The following is a 21,580-nucleotide window of genomic DNA, read 5'->3' as shown; positions in this document are numbered from 1 at the left end:
CCTGGAATTTCCTCTACTTAAATAACTCCTATTTTACAACTTGGGCCAAAAATCACCTCTTATGTGAACTTTTCCATATAGCCCTTATTTTTGTGATCTTTTAGCATTTTATTCATAATCTATCATTTGAAGGAAGAGGTCCCTACCCAATATCTGAACAAAAAACTGAATTCATTGCTTGCTAAAGCAAGGAAAACTGCACTTTCAGAGGCATTCTCCTTGAGCAAAGCAAAGAGCTGATCTTCCTCAGGGCTTGGAGAGCCTCAGCGTTCAGGCACTGGCAGACTGCCAGAAGCTGGAATGTTTAGGCATTAGTTGACCTTTAGCGCAGAAGTAACACTGGAGTGAGAATTTTGCTGACTGGCTGACTAACCTGAATGTGCACTACAGTTTAGCTGTTGCCAATTGTCTGGCTTTACAACTGTATGTGTTGTTGGCTAGCTTTCAGAAGCAAGCTGACTGGCTAGCTTACAGAAGCACAAATGATTGCCAAAGCAAATTGTTATTGACTCAGCTAAACAGGTACAAAACACAGTTCCAATGGTTACTGGTCACTGTGGCCACAGAACAATAGGTCTTTTCCAGAGAGGACAGGAGCTTTTTCATTTTCTTTTTTCTTTTGTGTGTGTGCGTGTGTGTGTGAGTTGGAGTTTCACTCTTGTCACCCAAGCCGGAGTGCAATGGCATGATCTCGGCTCACTGCAACCTCTGCCTCCCTGGTCCAAGCCATTCTCCTGCCTCGGCTTCTTTAGTGGCTGGGATTACAGACACCTGCCACCACACCTGGCTAATTTTTGTATTTTTAGTAGAGATGGGGTTTCACCAGGGGGGCCAGGCTGATCTCAAGTTCCTGACCTCAGGTGATCCACCCACCTCCCAAGGTGCTGGGATCATAGGCATGAGCCACCGTGCCTGGACCAAACTTTTCATTTTTATTCTCACTATTGTCACAATGTATTAGAATACAATAACCACACTGATAGCTAACATTCTAACATTTATTGAGCTTTTACTATGTACTATATATTACAGTAAATAATTTAAAAGGATTGTCTCATTTAATCCTTCAAACAAACCTTGTAGTTGGGTCGTACTATCCCCCATATTTCAGATTGTTAACCTTAGATGCCTCACTGGGATTCAAAGACAAATAGAATGACAGCAAAGGCAGTGCTCTTAACAGTGCATGCTAAGGACTCTGCCTCCTGTTCCTATCACTGTTACCGCAGGATAGGTAACATGCCTGTCCCAAGCACAAACACCAGGGCTCATCTCTTTTCACATCCACAACTACAGTGGCCCCTGGCCTCTCAAGCAGAGGCACCCTCCAATGTCAGCTGTTAAAGGAGTGAAGAAAGAGGGCCCTGAATCATTCTATCAGTTCAAAACCTGGACTGACAGGCAATAAGATCTGCATCTTGCCATCTACCTGTGACAAAGTTGATAATAAAACTAACATCCTGCACAAACTGTCAACTACATTTATGATTTTGAGAAAGCCAGGCCATAAGATCATATGTTCCACCTGGTTACCAGCCACGTTGTAGCTAATTCTCCATCTTCGATACAACTACTAAACCTAAATGGCTAGTCATCAACCTGCCTCAGCTTCTTCAAGGTAGAAGTCCCCACTCCATACCATTGTGTAGTCACCAGATCCCAGTCATAGTGCCCTATGCCCATATATCTCCACTCTGTCAGTCTACTTAGTGCCCCACATCCTCCTGGAACAGAACCCCATCATTCCTGTCAGTTACCCTGGAGCAGCAAAGAGCCAGCCCACTCTAACTTCAGAAAGCCCCTTCATTTGGCGATGAATTACTATAATTTGTTGGCTTTAAAACAGCAGAACTTTATTCTCTCACAGTTGTGGAGGCCAAAACTCCAAGATCAAGGTTTTTAGAAGGGCCAATCTCTCTTCAAAGGCTCTAGGAAAAAAATCCTTCCTTGCCTTTCCAGCTCCAGGTGGCTCCTGCTACTCCTTGGCTTGTGGCAGCACCACTTCAGCCTCCGCCCCCACCCTCACGTGGCCTTATTCCCTACATGTCTCTCTGTGTCTGCTCCTCTTTCTATAAGGACACCAGGGGTTGGCTTTAGGGCTTACCCTAAATATTCAAGATGCTCTCATCTGAATTCTTACATGAATTATATCTGCAAAGGCCCTATTTCCAAATAAGGTTACATTCTGAGGTTCTAAGTAGACATGAATTTGAGGGAGACACTATTCAGGTCATTCCCCTCAATGTACAAGAGGGAAAATATCCCCTATAGGGAGATTTCAAAGAAACTCCTTCTTATGGCAAAAATCCAGTCTCCTCAGGTGTTAGAAATTAGAAACAGAAAAACGTTTGCAAAGTATCAGAATAAGAAAACTCATTAGGATAGAATCCGAAGCCTTCACAATCCAGCTGCTACAAACTTCCTTTCGGTCTAGCTTCCATCACCCCATCCTTTCCACATCCTATGGTACAAGGATGACAAATTAGGTGGCAGTTCCACTATCACTCATATCTTTACTTCCCACAACTTAAAAGACTACAAAACAGAAAACAAAGACCCCTTTAGGCACACTAAACCCAGCATTACTGATGAAACACCATGTTCCCGAGCCTAATTTGGCAAATCGAGCAAAACTGACTGATGGTTTTGCTCAAAAAGGGACTGCTAGTGCAATTGTTAGTTTGAGAAGTGAAAGGAAAGTCCAGCTCAGTGTGCGTAGGGCAGGCTATTTTCAAAACATAACAGAGGCCCCAACATAGCTAAAAAAGGTAACTTTTTAAAATCATCCATTCCGAAATAAGGGGGCAGAGGATTATTTTATGTGTGTGTGTGTGTGTGTTGAAGACATACTTTTTAGTCTTGTTTGCAATGGAAACATTTCCCTCTAAAGAACACATCTCTAAAAGGCTCTGAGACAACTCACAGTTAGCAATTAGTTCACAACTAAGAAAGAGGAAGCCAAAATAAACCAACTTCAAAAGTATCTTAGTCAACAAAAAAATGTGTTCAGAGGTATGGCCTTGCAATCAGATTCTATAATAAACTGTAGGTGTGTCAATTCTGAAATTTTAACACAATTATAAATATTTCAATGACAGAAAAATAAAACTCAAGAATTTTTGCAGTTACTGCATTTTCTGATTTAAAAGACTTTAAAAAAATAGTCTGCAAAGACTTTTATTATGTTAAGTTAGAATATTATCTCCATTATCCAGAGATTAGCATCCTGTCTCCTTTAGTGCCAGCTCCCTGCTTCCCCCTCATCCTGACGCCTACCTTGAGCCCATCCCCATCTCAGCATAGAGTTGATTACCTCTTGGTAAACTGCCTGGGCTCCTCACTCACCCCCAAACCCTGGAGACTGCAAGGCTGCATGGGCTAGAGTGCAGCTCACCAGATTCCTGCCCGGAACTTGGCTCAAGGACGGCCCTAACATCCAGACCCTTGTGTCTCCAGACATCAAGGACCAACTGCTGAGTCCTGACTGTTTTTTAGCATGAGGTGGGAGTGGAGCACTCAGAGCTATATAATAGGGTTTTGCACTTGTTTTCTCTATTTCCATCTTGATGCTTCACATCAAGTAGAAAAGGTCACAGCTGTCAAAGTCTTTATAGGTAACCAGTGAAAAAAAATAAACAAAATGTGAAAGGAAAAAGCCTTAAACCATTAGTATTGTTCTATTTTATATTAGATTGGTGCAAAAGTAATCGTGGTTTTTGCCATATAATGGCAAAAACCACTATATGGCAAAAACCACGATTACTTTTGCATCAATCTGATGTTTAGAGTTAAACTAATTCAGGCTTCTGTTCCATCCTTTTGTCTTTCAGAGGGAGCAATAACTGGGTCTTCAGAGGACCATGCGCTCTGGTTCCTAAATCAAATGTCCGTTTCAATACAGCTGAGAAGACAGTAAGCAATGGGGAGGAAAAACCTGACAGAGGGAAGAGGTGGGAGGGTGAAATGCCCTCCTGTGGATCCACGAGCACAACATTCACTGATTTTCTCCTGGTGAATTTTAAATCTGGTAGGTCATGCCTTTAGTAAGGTCAGTGTTTTCTGGATTTAAACACACTAAAAGCCAACTGCTACCCCTACCATGATGGCAAATTGACTTACCTTTAAACCTTCAGTCTCCCTTTGGTTATTTCAAGTTAGCTACAGCTGAAAAGCCTAAAAATCTAACTCCAGAATGACCTTCCTTATTGGAAATTTCCCTGGCACGCAGCAACATTACCAAGCCACACAATCATAATATTGTAGCTCAGCATGTTAAAGAACAAAAGAGGCAGTGCTGAACATCTTTGTTCCTGTAAGAAATCCCTTAATTGTGGCTACAACTTATTAAGCAATAAAGGTAGAGAGGGTTCAGCTAAAATAAAAAAAGATTCATAACAAAACATGATGACCTTTGTTGGGTGGGAAGGCAAAGTTCCTTCATAATTTAAGCACATCAGTTACCCGTGCCTGGAGGCATCATAATAAAATGATGCTTAAAATAGTTAACTTATCCTTACCTGTGACACTAGCCTCAGTATAGAGCAGCAGTTTTCAAAGCCACAATGTTCTGGCTGGCTGCTTATCTCCAACAGGATTAATGCTCAAAACATGGCTCCATTGTTCTGTCTGTCTGTGCCAGGAGCAATGTCACTGTTGATCATTTAACACAGAAGCTGGCTTATAAAAGTCGGCCTTCCTATTGACTTGATGACAGCCTTTGCTCATGGCAGTATCCTATGGGAAGGTGGTGTACAGAATTTGAGGGCAGATTTTCAAACTTTTTGAGAACATCTATCCAATTTTCAAGGCTTTATTATCCCAAGAGAGTGAGCAGCTTTTTCCAGGATGTTTCATGCTGTTTGAACACTCAAGATAAAATAAATAGTGCAAAAAACCTCCTAGACAGTCTGCTAACTTCCTTTCCTATGCTGTCTTTAACTACCCTTTAAGGTTCGAACTAAAACAAAAAAAAAAAAAAAGAAAAAAAAATCCTGGCAGCTCTCAGATCACGTGGGTACAGCTGGTTATTTCTACCTTGGGAGGAGAAGGTGCATTCGATTAAATGTTCATGCCATTCATTCTTGATAGGGTCACCCAGAGTTAGTAGATAAAAACACAGGATGCCCAGTTAAATTTGAATTTTAGATAATGAATTTACATTTAGTAAGTAATTTATGTAAGTATATCCCATGCAATATTTGGGACATACTTACTCTAAAAACATTCTTCATTGTTTATTCGAAATTCAAATTTAACTGGGCATCCCATATTTTATGTGGCAACTACATTTCTGGAAAACTATGGGGCCCCAAATTGCAGGCTTGAGATTAATATGTTATGTCTCAGTTCCTGAGTGCTATTTAACCATGTTTAATAAAGTTAAGATAAGCAATTGTTAATTACCCAAAATGTCAGTTCATTTTGTTTCTGCTGTCCAGACTTTCCAAACAGCTTTACTTCTAAGCTCCAAAACAGGCTAAGTCCTTGATAAGCTGTTTTCTTTGACTAAAGAACACCCTGCTCTTGGATAAATATCACAAAGAACATGAGGATGTGCATTTGCATATGTATGTGTACGCAGAAACCCAGCTCCCATATCTGACAATATCCAGATTGTTAAATCCCCTCTCTTTAGAAAGTATTTTTGAATCAAATTTTAAAATGTCTCTAAATCATGGCACCACAGGTTCAGCTGGCATAACCCAAAGTCACTCCAATTTTCTAACGAGAGCAAGACCACCATTATTCCTAAATAAAACAGCAAAAGTAATGAGCTTGAAGTTTCATTTGGCAGTAAGAAAGAAATCAGCGCTAGACCTACTGCTTTGTTCCCTATAATAATGAAGCAGGTGTTTCACTGAAGGGACACTTGTACAAAAGTTTAGTTCCTGTTCAAAACAATAATATAATAGCCCATATATCCTTTGGTGATACTTAATTAACCTAATTAATATTCTTTTTCTTCTTTTAGTCCTTGACATTAATAACATTACTACTTCAGTGGTGTAAAGGGCTAGAAAAGAAAAAAGACCAATTAACTTCGTCTTGCTTTGGGTTATGCGCTATCTTGAGTAGGGGATGTGGAAATCATTAGTGCTATTGTCCAGTATTTCATTCTCTCTCTTAGGATATATTGTAGAATTGTACTTCCTGGTTCATTGAGTTATGGGGTTGTGGTTATGGTGAAGCACATGACTAGCTCTGGCCAATTAGTAGAGAATGGAAATGCTATGTGTTACTTCAGGTTGGATCTTGTAATAGTTGGTGCAGGACCCTCAAGATATCTTGCTCTCTCACTTGGAAACCAGCAACATTCAAGACCGCAACTGTTTCATTAGGTTGAGTCTTTAGTTGACTGAGGTGAACAGACACCTACTGATGACCAGTGATGGCTATGTACCATGTGTGAGAAATGCACTTCTGTTGGTTTAAATCACTAAGGATTTAGGTTATTTGTTATTGCAGCAGAGTTCAGCCCAGGCCAATTCATGAAACACGAAATTAAGGAGGTTTTTGTGTTTATGCAAGCCAAATGTGTCTATAAAACACTTTAAAAACTACTTCTAATCCCCTAAAACTTGAATGTTTAAGTTTATATCATTTTCATGATATAAACATTATCATTAACTTTAATCCTCAACAACCTCTTAAGATAGATATAATTTGTGATCTCCAATTTAAAGATAGGAAAAATGACACAAAGAGCTGGTAAGTGATACTTAAAGTCACACAAAAAGAAAGTAGCAGAAGGAATTTGAACCCATGTCCAAATTCATGGGTTCAACTATGGACCATGTGTTTTACCACATCAGTAAATTATTACTCAACTATGTATCTCTTGGGTTTATGAAAGGAAACGTCTCCACAGTAGAGGCAGCAGGTCTTGGAACCCAGCGGAGGGTCAACAGATACCAATAGGGACAAAGGTGCCTCATGAATGCTCCTCTTCTCTCCATGTATCAGTAGATCTTGATTGGACTGAATTTATATGGCTACATAATAGTAGAAACTCTCTTTGGAACTATATCGGAAAAACCATAAATTCTTTAAATCAGAATTTATTTAAGTATGAAAAAGTTGCATAGGAAATGGCAAATGGACAATTTTAACAGTCATCCTGTATGGCAGCCATCTGCACCTCTGTTTAATATTCCAAGCAGCATGTAAGTAGGAATCAGTCCTTACCATCCTCAATTGCTACACTCAACCAACACCATCAATACCTTCATGTTTATTATTTTAAGGAGGATTCTTCCATAACTTCCATCACAGATGAAATATCAGTTACATAATGTGGCCTTGAGTGCTACAATACCAAATTACCAAATTCTCCATTGATTTATATAAAAGTCTCAAATAAATTACATTGTTTTGAATGCAAACTCTGTCTGAGTGCTAGGTTTTTACATTTCTGAGATGTATTGTGTAGGCAGACTAAGTACATCACTTCATTTAAGATTTCTTCATGTGAGTATTTAAGCTGAATATATTTGTATATTTTCAAAAAAAAGTAATAAAGTGATTTTACAGACATCTCAGGTTCCTTCCTAAAAATACCATTTTTTGTCAGCTTAATCATTAAGCTTTAACAACAGGCTTAATTCAAAGAGGAGGATCAGAATCTGATAGACCACAAGAAACCAGTAAATCCAAACATTTCACTCAGTGGATCTCACTTTCAGGACCCTGCATTTCTCCGAGCCCTGTCACCCTGAAACTTCACCATTTCATCTTGGGACAGTGAAGGAAAACTTGGAACACAAACCCAGAGGACCACTTTTCTTCCTGACCAGTAACAGATCTTCCAGTAAATCCATACCTAAACAGAAACTGATGTAAAAAATATAAACTGGAGCTGCTCAATCATGCATGAGAAATAATACAACACAAACTAATGTGTCAAAACAATTGTCTAACTAAGACCAATTGTTAGGATCTCAGTGAATTCAAGCTCTAGACACACTGCAAGAAGCAAGCCCTCAAAGGCATATTCAGAACCTAACAGTCTTCCTCTCACTGAAAAGCGAGTGGAATTTCTATTCGAGGTTTGTTTTAGCTTTTCAGTGCTCTCAGAATCAATCAGCTGTTCTGGTTTTCTTGTTCTCACAGTTTGAAGTTGCTCAGTGGATCAGTAATACATCAAGAAAAAAATTTATGGACGCACATAAAGTATGTCCATAATTGAAAACATAATCTTAGTTCTTTTGGGGGGTAGAAGAGAAATGGCCAAGAATTAACTATTGTCTTTATCTTAATTTAGAGTCTAATACAGTAAGAATAAGAACTATGCCTTCTGATACCAGAAATATAGTAAACACTTCATAGTTAGGTTATTTTGCCTGAAAGTGTCTAGGGAGCTTTTTGTCTCTAGAAAGATAAAAATGAAAATTTCACAATCAGACCTAGATCTCTCTTCAGTCTCTTAACACATCTATAGGGACAAGTGGAAGAAACCTGATGCTGATATACACCAGACTAAACAGCTGGTCTCCCTGAGGAGGTGGATTAGCAGTATGATCACAGTGTATAGCTCACTACAGAAAAGCTCTATATAGCCTCCTATTTTTTGTCTTCTGCTAAAATAGCCACCAGAGGAGAGGGCAGCAGGACAGTGCATAGCATGATGCCAGATGGCAGGGAGTGGGGATGACAAGACTGCATCTACCATTGCTAAAAATAAGTGCCCTCCGGACAGTTATGAGGTCCATTACAGGAAGTTGGTTCTGTTAGTTAAGTCTAATTCTCCCAAATTGAGTTGTCAAGGATTAATTTTATTACTTACATGGTGATCAATACAGGATCATTGTTAATTTTTCATGAAATATTATAACATATAATCCATACGTTAAATTGGTTCTCCTTTCTGAAAAGGGTGTTTGCTATCTAATTAGATATTATATAAGAGTAAACTGTCACTGGATTCCACTTTGATCAGGAGTTTATGCTTAGCAACAACCAACTCAACATCTCATTCTAACTTCAAGTTCATCATCTCAAGGAACTCTGGCGATAGCATCCCTAAAACTTGTCCTTCCAGGAGACAGATCATTAAATGGTCCTTATCCAAGGCATTCTTTTGCAAAGCCTATTGTCTACGGAAGAAAGAGATAAACAAGCAGAAAGGAAAACTGACTCCAATTCAAACAAATATTCTCCTTATTCTAAATACCTTAACTTATTCGAGGGCATTCTTGCATTGCCTTCCAGTTCCTGGTCTTCTGTTATTTCAGCAAATATAACTAAATCTCTCCCATTTTCATTTTTTCATTCAAAGTGGGTGCAAAACTGGAATCAGTCATTCATGAATGCACACAAAAATCTCAGATTCTGCCACCCTACCCATGGTTCATTCTCATATAAGTGGTCAGTGCCAATATTAAAGAAAAGTTGCTCAAACTAAAATTTGAATCTGATCCAAGTAGAACTTCTGATTCTGACTTTGGGGATCAGAATAAAGGTAAGAAAAGTGGAACATTAAGCCAAATGTTCAACAGTTACCATCTGGCTCCGTTTATCTGTTTCACACCTTTGTTTTTAACCTGGTTAGGATCAGCCTGAAGAGCCACTCTAAGGTCCTACCTCCAAACTTTGAGAAAAAAAGAACCCAGAAATGGCAATAGCACACAATCTATGATGGTGCTCTTCTTCAGTTTCAAAGAGGGTTGGTTTTAAATTTATGAAGGTTGTGCCCATAGGCCTTCATAGTGATTTTGGGGAATGATGATCCTATAGCACAACCATTAGAACTCAGTATCTTGATGATGGCAACAAGCATCAGGTAGGATTTGTAGCTGCAACATTAGCTCAATTCCCCCAAATAAATGCAGCTTTACAAACAGAACCACTCTCCCAACCATATTACATGGTAAACTGAATTAATATGACATTTTTCCTGTGATGAAAACTCTTATGAAATAGTTTTATCAAATTCTCCCATATTGATCCAAGTCCTGGTGGAGCTTTGCTTGATATTAGAGAATGATATCAATCAGTGATAAGTGCAGTTATTATTTAGAATGTTGACTTATCCACAGCCTTATTTCTTTCATTTGAATATAGCAATATCTAGGTCACTGATTTTCACTCAGGGATGCACATGAGACTTGTCTGTTGAGTTTAATGACCTACTCCAGACTTCATGAATCTTTTAAGAGTATTATTTCTTGAGAGTTTTTTTCTCTGTAAAAAACTATATTTATTCATTTTTATAAAATCAGAAATAACATTCCCTGACTTCTTTGAAAATCAGCTTACTCATTATCCTCAAGACATTCTAATTTTGGTGGAATAATTTTACTGTCTTCGTTTGCATGTCACATTATATGCTATGCTTATTATAAACTCTCATCAGACCTTTTGCATTTTAAAAGTATCAGTAGTAAACTAACCACGCCTTTCTATTTCTGTCATCTATAGATGGTTTCATTTCCATCAATGCTTGCCTGAGATTTTATTCAGCATTAGGCTACAGTTTGTGTCTTTGGTAAAGATAAATCTCAACAGCCTCATAGTAAAGGACCAGACACTTTAAACAATTGACATTTCAAATGACAGACTCTTGGATAGAGGCATATGATGACACCAGTGGGCTGAGTCAGGATTTGCAGAACTTTAGTGGAGAAGCAGACAGTGTCATGATACCACTTACCCGAGATCAAGAGGAACAAGAATTAATTATACAAGACTGACTGAGGCTGGGTGTAGTGGCTCACGCCTGTAATCCCAGCACTTTGGGAGGCTGAGGAGGGCAGATCACTTGAGACCAGCCTGGTCAACATGGTAAAACCCTGCCTCTACTAAAAATAAAAAAAATTAGCCAGGCATTATGGCAGGTGTCTGTAGTCCCCATTACTTGGGAGGTTGAGGCAAGAGGATCCCTTGAGCCTGGGAAGTGGAGGTTGCAGTAAGCCATGATCATACCACTGCACTCCAGTCTGAGTGGCAGAGAGAGACCTTGAATGGACTAATAAAGAAAATTTTATTTTAGTTATTTATTTAGTATATCATTGTTTTATTGTTCTATTTTTGAATATATAACAAGTCCTCTCTGTGATTCAATTATCTGCAACTCACAACAATTTAGTAGATGCTGCTAATATAAACTGAAATAAAACATTTAAAAATGGTATCTGAGTCTCACTGATCCCCAGAGTTCAGAAACTCATACCAAGTGTCCTTACATTCTTATGGCACTAGGATAATTTATATACATTCAATAATAATCTGTCTTCTTTTAACCCAGATATAATTGGAAAATTCCATTATTCAACAAATGTCTTGCTTGGAATGGAAGGCATTCATTGTATCAGATAGAACAGGCCACTTAAATTCCAGTGGGAATTTTACCTGTAGTCCAGGACTCCAATGCTGTATTATGAGTGAAAACTATACAAGCATGTTTCTCCCCTGAAATCTACCTTTGTACGAGCAACAGGTTGGGAATTACATGCCCCATTAGCACCTTATTACAAGTGACAACTGTGCAATTTCTGTGAGGCCAGACTACAGGATGACAAGAAAGAAGGCGCTCTGAGGAGAGATGGCTGGTCACCCTGAAGCTTACTATGACCGGTGGTAGGAGATTCAAGGTCAGAACATCCCTGGGATTATTCACACTCTGGGGGCAGCCCTTGGGGAACCTGTGCCCTCCCCAGCATGACTCTCCTAATTAGTTAGGTGCTGGAGTGCCTTCAGTCACAATCTCAAGCTAATCATAACTCAAATGGTATTTCACATTCACATCTCTGCAACAGCAGTTACACTCGGTTTAAGATAATTGCAACACAGCTTCATTAATGCAGAGGGTATTTTCATCTCACTATGAAATTAACTGACTAAATAAGAGGTTGCAATGCCAAGGAAGAAGGAAGATAAAAATCACAAGGCAAATAACAAATGCAAGGTTAAAAAACCTGCCCAGCCAAAGTTGTTATAACAGGAAGATCTCCTGATACACATTTGCTAAATAGGACTGGGCTTAAAAGTTACTACAAAATTAACCTATTACACTTACAGCCTCCCACATAATTTTAAAGTTAACATTTAATGTTAACAAAAAAGCAAAGTGAACGCTTATGGAACATGGCCCCAAAACTATGTTAGGTGCATTACAAGTAAAATCTCAATGTTGGAAATATTAACCTCTTTTTTTTTTTTTTTTTTTGAGACGGAGTTTCGCTCTTGTTACCGAGGCTGGGGTGCAATGGCGCAATCTCGGCTCATCGCAACCTCCACCTCCTGGGTTCAGGCAATTCTCCTGCCTCAGCCTCCTGAGTAGCTGGGATTACAGGCATGCGCCACCATGCCCAGCTAATTTTTTGTATTTTTAGTAGAGACGGGGTTTCACCATGTTGACCAGGATGGTCCCGATCTCTTGACCTCGTGATCCACCCGCCTCGGCCTCCCAAAGTGCTGGGATTACAGGCGTGAGCCACCGCGCCCGGCCAATATTAACCCCCTTTTAAGGGTAAAGTAGATTATATTAACTCAATCTATTTTAAAAGCATCATAAAGGCCAGGCGTGATGGCTCACTCTTGCAACCCCAGCACTTTGGGAGGCTGAGGCAGGTGGATCACGAGGTCAGGACTTGCCCGATCAATATGCTGAGCCCCATCTCTACCAAGAAAATACAAAAATTAGCTGGGCATGGCAGCTTGCGCCTGTCGTCCCAGCTAATAGTGGAAGCTGAAGTGGGAGGATCACTGGAACCTGGTGGTGGAGGTTGCAGTGACCTGAGATTGTGCCACTGCACTCCAGCCTGGGTGACACAGTGAGACCTTGTCTGAGAGAAAAAAAAAGCATCATAAATTTCATAAATTATATGAGGGAATTTTCGAATAAAAAATCAGTCTTTGCTACGTTCTTACATAAAATTTTTTAAAATTAATAAAATACCCATTTATTATCAAAATGTATTAGAAGGATGTTGCATTTATTCATGTAAGTATTTATTGACCTCAGAAAACCAGATACTACACACACACATATACTTGTATCTTTATTCCAACCTGCTAAATTTCAGCCTAAAATAATAACTCTGGATGAAACTGAGTATTTTCGTTTTGCTGAGCAGAGTCCCTACCTCTGAGGCATGAAAACAACCTGGCTGAATGAAAACAGAGAGATCCTCCTTCATATTCCCCCCCTCAAAAGAATGCAGCTGCTCCTTTAAATCAAAGTCCAATAGCTGGGCACTGTGGCTCATGCCTGTTCCCAACACTTTGGGAGGCTGAGGCTGGTGGATCACCTGAGGTCAGAAGTTCCAGACTGGCCTGGCCAACATGGGGAAACCCTGTCTCTATTAAAACTACACACACACAAAAAAAATTAGTTGGGCATGGTGGTGGGTGCCTGTAATCGTAGCTACTTGGGAGGCTGAGGCAGGAAAATTGCTCAAACCCAGGAGGCAGAGGGTGCAGTGAGCTCAGATCACACCACTGCACTCCAGTCTGGGGGACAGAACAAGACTCTGTCTTCAAATAAATAAATAAATAATCAAAGTCCAATATTTAAAAACATTTTTAAAGGGCACCAAATTATTAGCCAGCTCAGAGCACCCAACTTTTAACCTGCAAGAGCTTCTACCTGTCTCAGGCCAGCAGAGCACACAATGACAAATCATGCCAATCCCCTCTTGCAAAACAGTACACTCAAATTGTCTGCCAGAAACATCTGCCCTTACCTGAGAATCACCCATTTTGGCAAAGGCCTAAGGAAAGAGAGAGAGTGAGAGCTGCTACCTGACTTTCTCCGTGGCTCTTCCCGCTCTCTGCTTTGAAGATGGACTTGGGCTTCCGGGACTTGAAGTTGCCCATGCTGGGTCGCAATATGCCGTCCACCAGCACAGTCTGCTCTACATGCTGCTGCTGCAGCTCCCAAGAGGGCTGTGCGTGCTCCTCTACCAGAGCCCCTGCGTCGGGGTAGTTTTCTTTATTGTTTTCATCTCTAAAACAGGAAAGACCCAATTTAGAAAGCACTTTAAAAAAGATGAATAAACTGCTGCAGGAAAGGAGGCTGGAGATATTCTTTGCTGCTGTATTTATAGGATAGATACCTAGCAAAATTTTTAGCATACACTCAGACAATTTTGTACTAACAAGAAATGTGAATTTCACTCTATATCACTTCCCCTTCCCTTCTGATCTTTGTTAATGGATACAAACTTTGTGTAGTTGTAACTATGTACAAATCATTATTATTTATTTTTAAATTTTCACTTTAAGAAGCTTTTACATATATCACATTTCCCTCTCACAATAATAATGTGATATATTCAGGTGAGATATCATCATCCCTACTTTACAGATGAAGACTAAGAGATTAAATCACATTCCTAATGGAAGAACTAATCCACACAGACCCAGAGGCCTCAGGTGGGTCTCCAGACTCATACCTGTGTTCTTGGTTCAGGGCACCATGCTTCCTCTTCATTGGCAATGTCAGTTTATAATCATCCCCTACAACTTTCAGAGGTACTTAAAAATTTAACAGGATCTCTTTTGATAGTCTACGTGTTGCCTGGGTAAATATAAGGCATGGGCCAAAATTTACCCACCCAGTCCCTCTGAACAATGTCCTGAATGCAAAGTCAAATATCTCAGTGTCCAGGTTCTGGTTCTGAAGAAGATGGAAGAGGGTGGTGTTATCTTCATATATTCAGGGCTGGGATGGCCCTTGCATTCTTCACTCAACAGTCAAATTAGGTACAATGTCCTTACCCCCCTCCAGTTTCAATTTTCTCAAAAATATTGACATAATAACACTCTTGTTTGAAGCAATTTTTCTACTTAAATCTAGATGCATTTTATTTTTTCATTCTGCTAAGTATTCAGCAAACAACACAGACATAACTAGAAGGGGCCTTCTCTATGTAATCCGTATCATTAACCTTAATCCACCAGCAATCACTGTCACTGGAACATGAAATGCATGAGGAGTGGCCACTCCCCACAGATGTTGTTTTTCCCTCATGCTCCCTTACCAAAAGCACCCATAAAACAGCGTTTGCAAAGTCACCTGGAAAACAATTCCTGGCTGCTCAAGGACACACAAAGCCAGTGGCAAGACCAGCAAAGAAGGAATGCCCACCATTCAAAACAACTTTTAACAAATAAAAAGCAGATTAAATTCACTGAGCTGGCGTCAGGGAGGATGAGTTCTAGGTAGTCTCTGGGAAAAGAGCAAAGCAAATATCAAGATAGGTGGTCTGGAACATGACCAGGGTGCAGTTGGACAAGGTATAAAAATAAAACTGTGTGAAATAGTTAAACTTGAATCCAGGACAAATGTAGTAGTGCTATCTGATACAGGAGAACCCAACAATTAAAATAATTATTCAATGTTAAAAACTGAAAAACAAATCAATGGCAATGACACTGGTTAATAGTCTTGCTGTGAGGTCATTTACAATTTTAAAAGAATTCTAAGTCACTAATAGATCCGGAAATTAATATCAAACTATAAATTGGAAACTTCTCTAGTTCATTTGAAGTACATTTTTCTCACAGGAAACCCATCCACTCCATGATCCTGCATGAGAAACAAAAGAAAGAACAGCTGCCTTTACAGTTACCTAAATGCTCTCATTCAAATAGTATTATAGAATACTCGAGAATAAAAAAATAATAGCTTTTTGAATCTAAAATTATTTTTTTGATATACTCATTCCCAAAATAATACCTGAACTTTATTTTTATATCATTTACATCACAGTTTCAAGTCTTCCAAAACTTTAAATGTGATTTTGTTTACTTCCTTGACTTGGAAAGCCAGGAAAGGGGAGAGCGGCAAAAAGCATCTTTCTCCCATTACACAAATGTAAAACCTGGTTACAAAAGTCCTTTTTAGAAATATAGTTTCTCTTATATTATTGGTTCCTCAGGATCTCCAAAACAGAAAAGCACAGCTTATGTAATTTATGCCACTACTTATTGGAATAAATCATGACTGAGAATAAGCTTGGTGTCCTGAAAAGAGCCAGAGTCTGAAAGATCCTCCCACTTATTTATTAGTCATGTGGCCTGGGCAACATCACTTCACCTCTATGATCCTCATTCATAAAATAGATATAATATCTGCTTAACAGAGATCATGCAGTCTCTGTGAAATGCCTACCACAGAAAACTGACCCAAGGCTGCAAACTAATAGATGAAAGCTATTGTCACTCTCAGGCAGGGCCATAGCCATGCGGTTATTTGCAAAGGGGGAAAAAAGAGAGTTCTTTTAAATTTCTCCAATACCTCCAAGATAATTTCGAACTCCTTAGCAAGGAACCCAAACTCTAGGAAATCTGTTCTTTGTTTATCTCTAAAGCTTCACTTCTTATCTTTCCTTTTACCTCCTCACTCCACCAGGTTCCCAGGGTTCCTACCATCCTGAACCACCTGCTCTTCCTGCAACTCAAACAATTCTCTCTACCGTTTATTGGCTTTCCAGTAAGATACTCACTGTACTTGGTGGCATCGTCTTTTTCTTGGCCTTGGACCTCACCGAAAAAAAAAAAAAAGAGTAACATGCCTTGTGTCATTTTCTTCAGGAATCAATCCAAGAAAGCTCTCTGGGCTGTTTGGTTCTTCTAAGTGAATCCACTATTTACCTCTAGTATAGTAGCACTTAAGGCACTGTAGCATCCACATCTATATTCTTGCCCATGTCCTCTAGCAAACTGAATGCTTAGGAGCAGCATTGGTTTGTCTTTCTCCAACCCAAATTATGACTGGCTCCTGGCACAGAAAATTGGCCTTCAACAGATACTTGTTATCCAGTAAGTGGACTTTAAAGTCAGAGAGACCCGGGCCTAATTTCTGTCTCACAGTGCTACGCTATCTTGGATGAGCTATCATTGCTGAGTGTCTGTTTCTCCATCTATAGGATGAGAAGGGAAATATCAGATTCCTTTCAGTTTATATCAAATAATAAGATACAGATAAAAGTGCCTGGAACAAAGTAAATGTGGAAGAAACGATTAACTGAAGGTTTTGCCAATAGTACCATAAGCCTTTAATGACCAGAATCATACTCAGACACTTAATAACGTGTTTGGTGAATAATCTAGAGCCTCTTCCTTTAGGGTGTGTGATGAGAATATTGAGATAGGCTAATCAATATTCAGTTCCATAGGCATTTATCAAGTGTTCCCATATGTAAGGTACTGCCCTGGGTGCTAAGGGGGTGGTATCCAAAGTGGAAAAGACAAAAATTTTGTCAAGAGGTAAAAATCTGGGAGAAGAGATGAGGCATGAGAACAAATAATTGGAATTCAAAGAAGAGACTGGAATTCAGAGGAGAGCCACCAGACTAGGTGGTTTCTGTCTCTCACAAATATGGACCAAGCAGTGGTGGCTTATACCTGAGACTGGAACAATCAGTCTGGTCTTCATGTAGAGAGACTGGATCTTCGTCACACCTGGAGTGAGAGAAGAAAAATCACATCAGATCCAACTGTTTGCTATAGCCATAGAAACAATAATCTAAAATTGTCTCAAGATTAACATGGAAAACTAAAAGATGAAACACTCCTCAGCATTCTCTCCCAAACAAGTTCCAGTTCCTATGTCTACCAGTTTATGATACCAATGTTGTCATATCATGTGAGCTTAAAAGCTCAGAGCCAGACGTGACTCATTTTTGCCTCCAGTGTCCTGTGTCACCTAAACTAACAGGATCTTAGCAAGGACCTAAGTGTTCACAGCACTTGAGGGGACATTGGACACCAAGACTGGTAGCCTGTCACTGGCTCTAAAGAGATTCCTCTATATGCCGCTTTGCATTTTTTCTGTTTGAGGTAGTCCCAAACCATACCAGCCTCCGTTTAGCTTACTCTGTTGGCCTCAGAGTTTCTTGATCTTGTGAAAAGGAAAGGGTTCCTTTTCATAAAACTTCTGGATTAAACTTATGAAAAATTATTGGCTCTTCTATATTGAAAAATCTCCAGTGCTCCACCTGCCTAGGGGAATCTGGAGTAGGACCCCTCTCGCTGTAGTGTAGGATGAAGCCTTTGCTCCTGTTCCCAACCATTCCCACCCAGCCCCACTCAAGCCTAGAATACTTTTTCTGTCTTCAACTCCTGCTCATCCTTCACTGCTCAAGTCAAGCTTCCCAGCTCTGTACCTTCCCAGCCAAGCTCACCCAAGTGCCATGTTCTCACTAATGTCCTGTGATGGGCTAATATTGAGTATCAACTTGATTGGATTGAAGGATGCAAAGTATTATTCCTGGGTGTGTCTGTGAGGGTGTTGCCAAAGGAGATTAACATTTGAGTCAGTGGACTAGGAGAGGCCGACACACCCTCAATCTAGGTGGGCACCATCTAATTAGCTGCCAGTGCTGCTAGAATAAAGCAGGCAGAAGAAGCTGGAAAGAATGGACTGCCTGAGTCTTCTGGCCTACATCTTCCTCTTGTGCTGGAGGCTTCCTGCCCTAGAACACCAGACTCTAAGCTCTTCAGCTTTTGGACTCTTGGACTTACACCAATGATTTGCTAGGGGCTCTCAGGCCTTCTGCAGACCGAAGGCTGCACTGTTGGCTTCCCTACTTTTGAGGTTTTGGGACTCAGAGTAGCTTCCTCGATCCTCAGCTTGCAGATGGCCTATTGTGGGACTTCACCTTGTGATCATGTGAGTCAATTCTCCTAATAAACTCTCTTTCATATCTACATATATCCTCTTAATTCTGTCCCTTTAGAGAAGCCTGACTAATACATGTGCCAAGTTCCTACTTTTACTTTAATCCATAAACATCTACTCTTCATTTTGAGGTTTTGACAAGCAACTATATCTCACCTCACATCCCTTTGTAATCTTTTGCACCACTGAGATCTTTTTGATTAGTTATTAATTCCATGAGTAGAAATCACTATTATTTCTTTTCCTAGATATATTGCCACAGTGCCAGAGGACTCTAGAGACACTAAAAAATACTTGAATTGAAATATTAACTTTGTTCCCTAATAGATCTGATCTCTGAAATAATGTAATGAGCATTTATTGAGTATTTACAGAATTCAGGTACTACATTAGACATTGGAGGTCGGGTGCAGTGGCTCACGCCTGTAATCCCAGCACTTCGGGAGGCCGAGGTGGGCGGATCACCTGTAGTCAGGAGTTCAAGACTAGACATTGGAGCTGTGCTTCTCAAACTCTCAAGGTTTGGGACAGACCAGTTTGTTTTTTTATTTCCACACCACTGTGGAAAAACACTTTGGTAAAAATGTCACAGCCATGTCAAATTCCTATTAAAGTTATTAGATATCTACTCCCTATTTCTGCTTTTATCTTATCTCAGACAAATTATAAACAATTTGGAGACTCATATTTTGTGTAGCACTGCTTCTAAAGGTCACAAAATTTGAAAAATGATCTGAACCTTGCCTTAAGAAATCCACAATGTAATGAGTAGACAAAAATAAAGCAAATAAATACCTACATACATACATATAACCATAACATAGTATTTATATCATGAGATAATTTAACAATTTAAAATATTCTTTACTGACAATGGTGTATAATTAACCCACACAGTGAATCCATTAAAGCTCCAGCCCTCTTCCCTTAAAATCTTTTTTTTTTAATTTATAGTTTTGTAGTGAGTTAAACAGTGGGCACCCACAGACTCTAACCTTCTCTACCTACTGAAACATTTTGTTACCTCTGGCAATTTAAAATATTGGTTGGCCTAGTGCAGTGTCTCACGTGTGAAATCTGAGCACTCTGGGAGGTCAAGGTGGGCCTGAGTTGGAAGTTCGAGACCAGCCTAACCAACATGGTGAAACCTGTCTCTACTAAAAATTAGCCAGGTGTGGCTAATTACTCAGAAGTCTGAGGCATGAGAATCACTTGAGCTTGGGAAGTGGAGGCTGTAGTGAGCACCAGACCATTACTCTGATCTGGGGAACAGAGTAAGACTCTGACTTAAAAAAAAAGTTAACAAAATGCTGCTTTTAATAGAATAAACCAACCTTCCTTGCTTTCTGTCCATCTCATGGAAAACAAATTTACAAGTATTGCTTTGTTCTCCTTCATTAGTAGCATTCAGCTAATATATCACCTGGGCTTTGTACCATGGATAAAAATGTTTTTCAGTTGCAAAGTAGGAAAATAAATGAACGAAAATGTAGAATTGTTGCTTCCAAAGATCTAGGGCTTAAGCAAAGCCCTCTGGAGCGTCAATCCTGGAGCTCAACAATACCTATTGTTTGGGGATTTGGCAAGAACTTATTTTTTCCCCCTCATTTGATTTATTAATCTTTCTCCTCAAAGTACAATCAGTTAAAAATGGAAACTTGGCACCAGAACATACAAAGTTGGAGAAGCTTCTGAAGTACAAAGCTGGACCTGATTAGTTGATCTAATGTTAATGCCTACTAAACGACTCCAGGTGCCACCCAAGGAGCACAATTCCAAGCTCACAGATAGAGTAATTGAAATACAGCTACCTCCTGGCTTATACAGCACACTTTTACAACCTCTTTTAGTTCATTTGAATTTTCATTTACTTTGGTAAAGACCATCAACTTCTATTCAGTTAACAAATCCTTTCTGTCCTTTCCCTGAAGCCCCTTAGTTCTTTGTGAAATGCTCAGGGTTGCTACTTTTTTTTTCCTATTTGGAGTTTTGCTCCCTCAATCAACCGCAAGCAAGAAAAAGTTGTGTGGTACTTCACAGTTCACCTGTTCTTTCATTCTCAATTCAGCCTGAGAATGGTCCAAGGTATTTAGCTTTGCACCTGGGCTAAGTTGTAAGTCAAGATCCCAAGGCCTAAAGCAGTGAAGCCTGGAGTGTTTCTGCTCCACCACATTGAGACCAAAAAGCAGGAACAAAATGATCTGTTCAGTCTATATGCCAGAGGCTCACAAGAGTCAGGGCATGCCATTTCTTAGAGGAATGATGGTGAAAGAAGTGCTTCTCTTGGCTGCCTAAAACAGAAGAATGGCCTTAGACTGACTGTGAGATAAAATGTAGCTGTGATATAAAGATATTTACACTGGCCTGTAGTACCATGTTCCCTGAAGGCAGAGTTGCAGAGGTACAGTCTCCTGTGGGGTTTCTCAAAATGTGGCCCCAGAACCACTTGCATTAGCACTACCTGAAGTGCCTGGTCAACATAGAAGACTCCAGCCTCACTCCATCACCTCTCTGAGGGCAGAGCCCAGGAATGTGGATTTTTAAAACACACTGCCTACCCATAGAACCTCTATGTTTCTAAATATTTAACACTGACCTAAAGGTTTCCAAATCCCAAACCAGCACAGTCCCGACACCAATAAAATCACCCATTCTGGGTTCTCACTTTGAGAAAAAGCCTGGGAGACTGCATTTTTCACAAGCTCCAATCCCATTCCCCATTGCTATTGATGATCAGTTAGCTTTGAGAACCACTGCGTTGAATGATAACTAATCAGAATTATTGCAGGCTTTATTCAAAATAGCAAGTTAGCCAGGGCAACGTCACAAATGACCATGCAAAAATAGTAGATGAAAAGGTGCCACAGATAGAGAAGAAAAGGCCAAGGCCAATGTGATAAAAACATTGGGGTGGAAAAAAAAATTGAATTTGTCCAGAGCTGCATAGATAGTGCC

At 39.8% G+C, this 21,580-nt stretch overlaps 1 protein-coding gene across 8 annotated transcripts in view; it reads right to left on the bottom strand.

The window, feature by feature from the left end:
* Positions 1–21,580, bottom strand: part of FAM13C (family with sequence similarity 13 member C) — a 114,735-nt gene that overhangs the window by 90,402 nt on the left and 2,753 nt on the right. For 4 of the 8 annotated variants that reach the window (XM_009009903.5, XM_078345940.1, XM_054243036.2 and 1 more), the window contains 3 exons: positions 17,350–17,406; positions 16,449–16,485; positions 13,741–13,945 (listed from right to left, as the gene is read on the bottom strand). In XM_009009903.5, the coding sequence (XP_009008151.1) occupies positions 13,741–13,945; positions 16,449–16,485; positions 17,350–17,380 (273 nt within the window). In that variant the 5' untranslated portion in view covers positions 17,381–17,406. The remainder of the gene's footprint in view (positions 1–13,740; positions 13,946–16,448; positions 16,486–17,349; positions 17,407–21,580) is intronic. The other 4 variants (XM_009009904.5, XM_078345941.1, XM_002756342.7 and 1 more) reach the window with 1 other exon arrangement.

Source organism: Callithrix jacchus, chromosome 12 (genome assembly GCF_049354715.1).
Source record: "Callithrix jacchus isolate 240 chromosome 12, calJac240_pri, whole genome shotgun sequence".
NCBI classification, from domain to species: domain Eukaryota; kingdom Metazoa; phylum Chordata; class Mammalia; order Primates; family Cebidae; genus Callithrix; species Callithrix jacchus.
The sequence above is the reverse complement of the archived record's forward strand: the minus strand, read 5'-3'. Positions and strand labels throughout refer to the sequence as shown.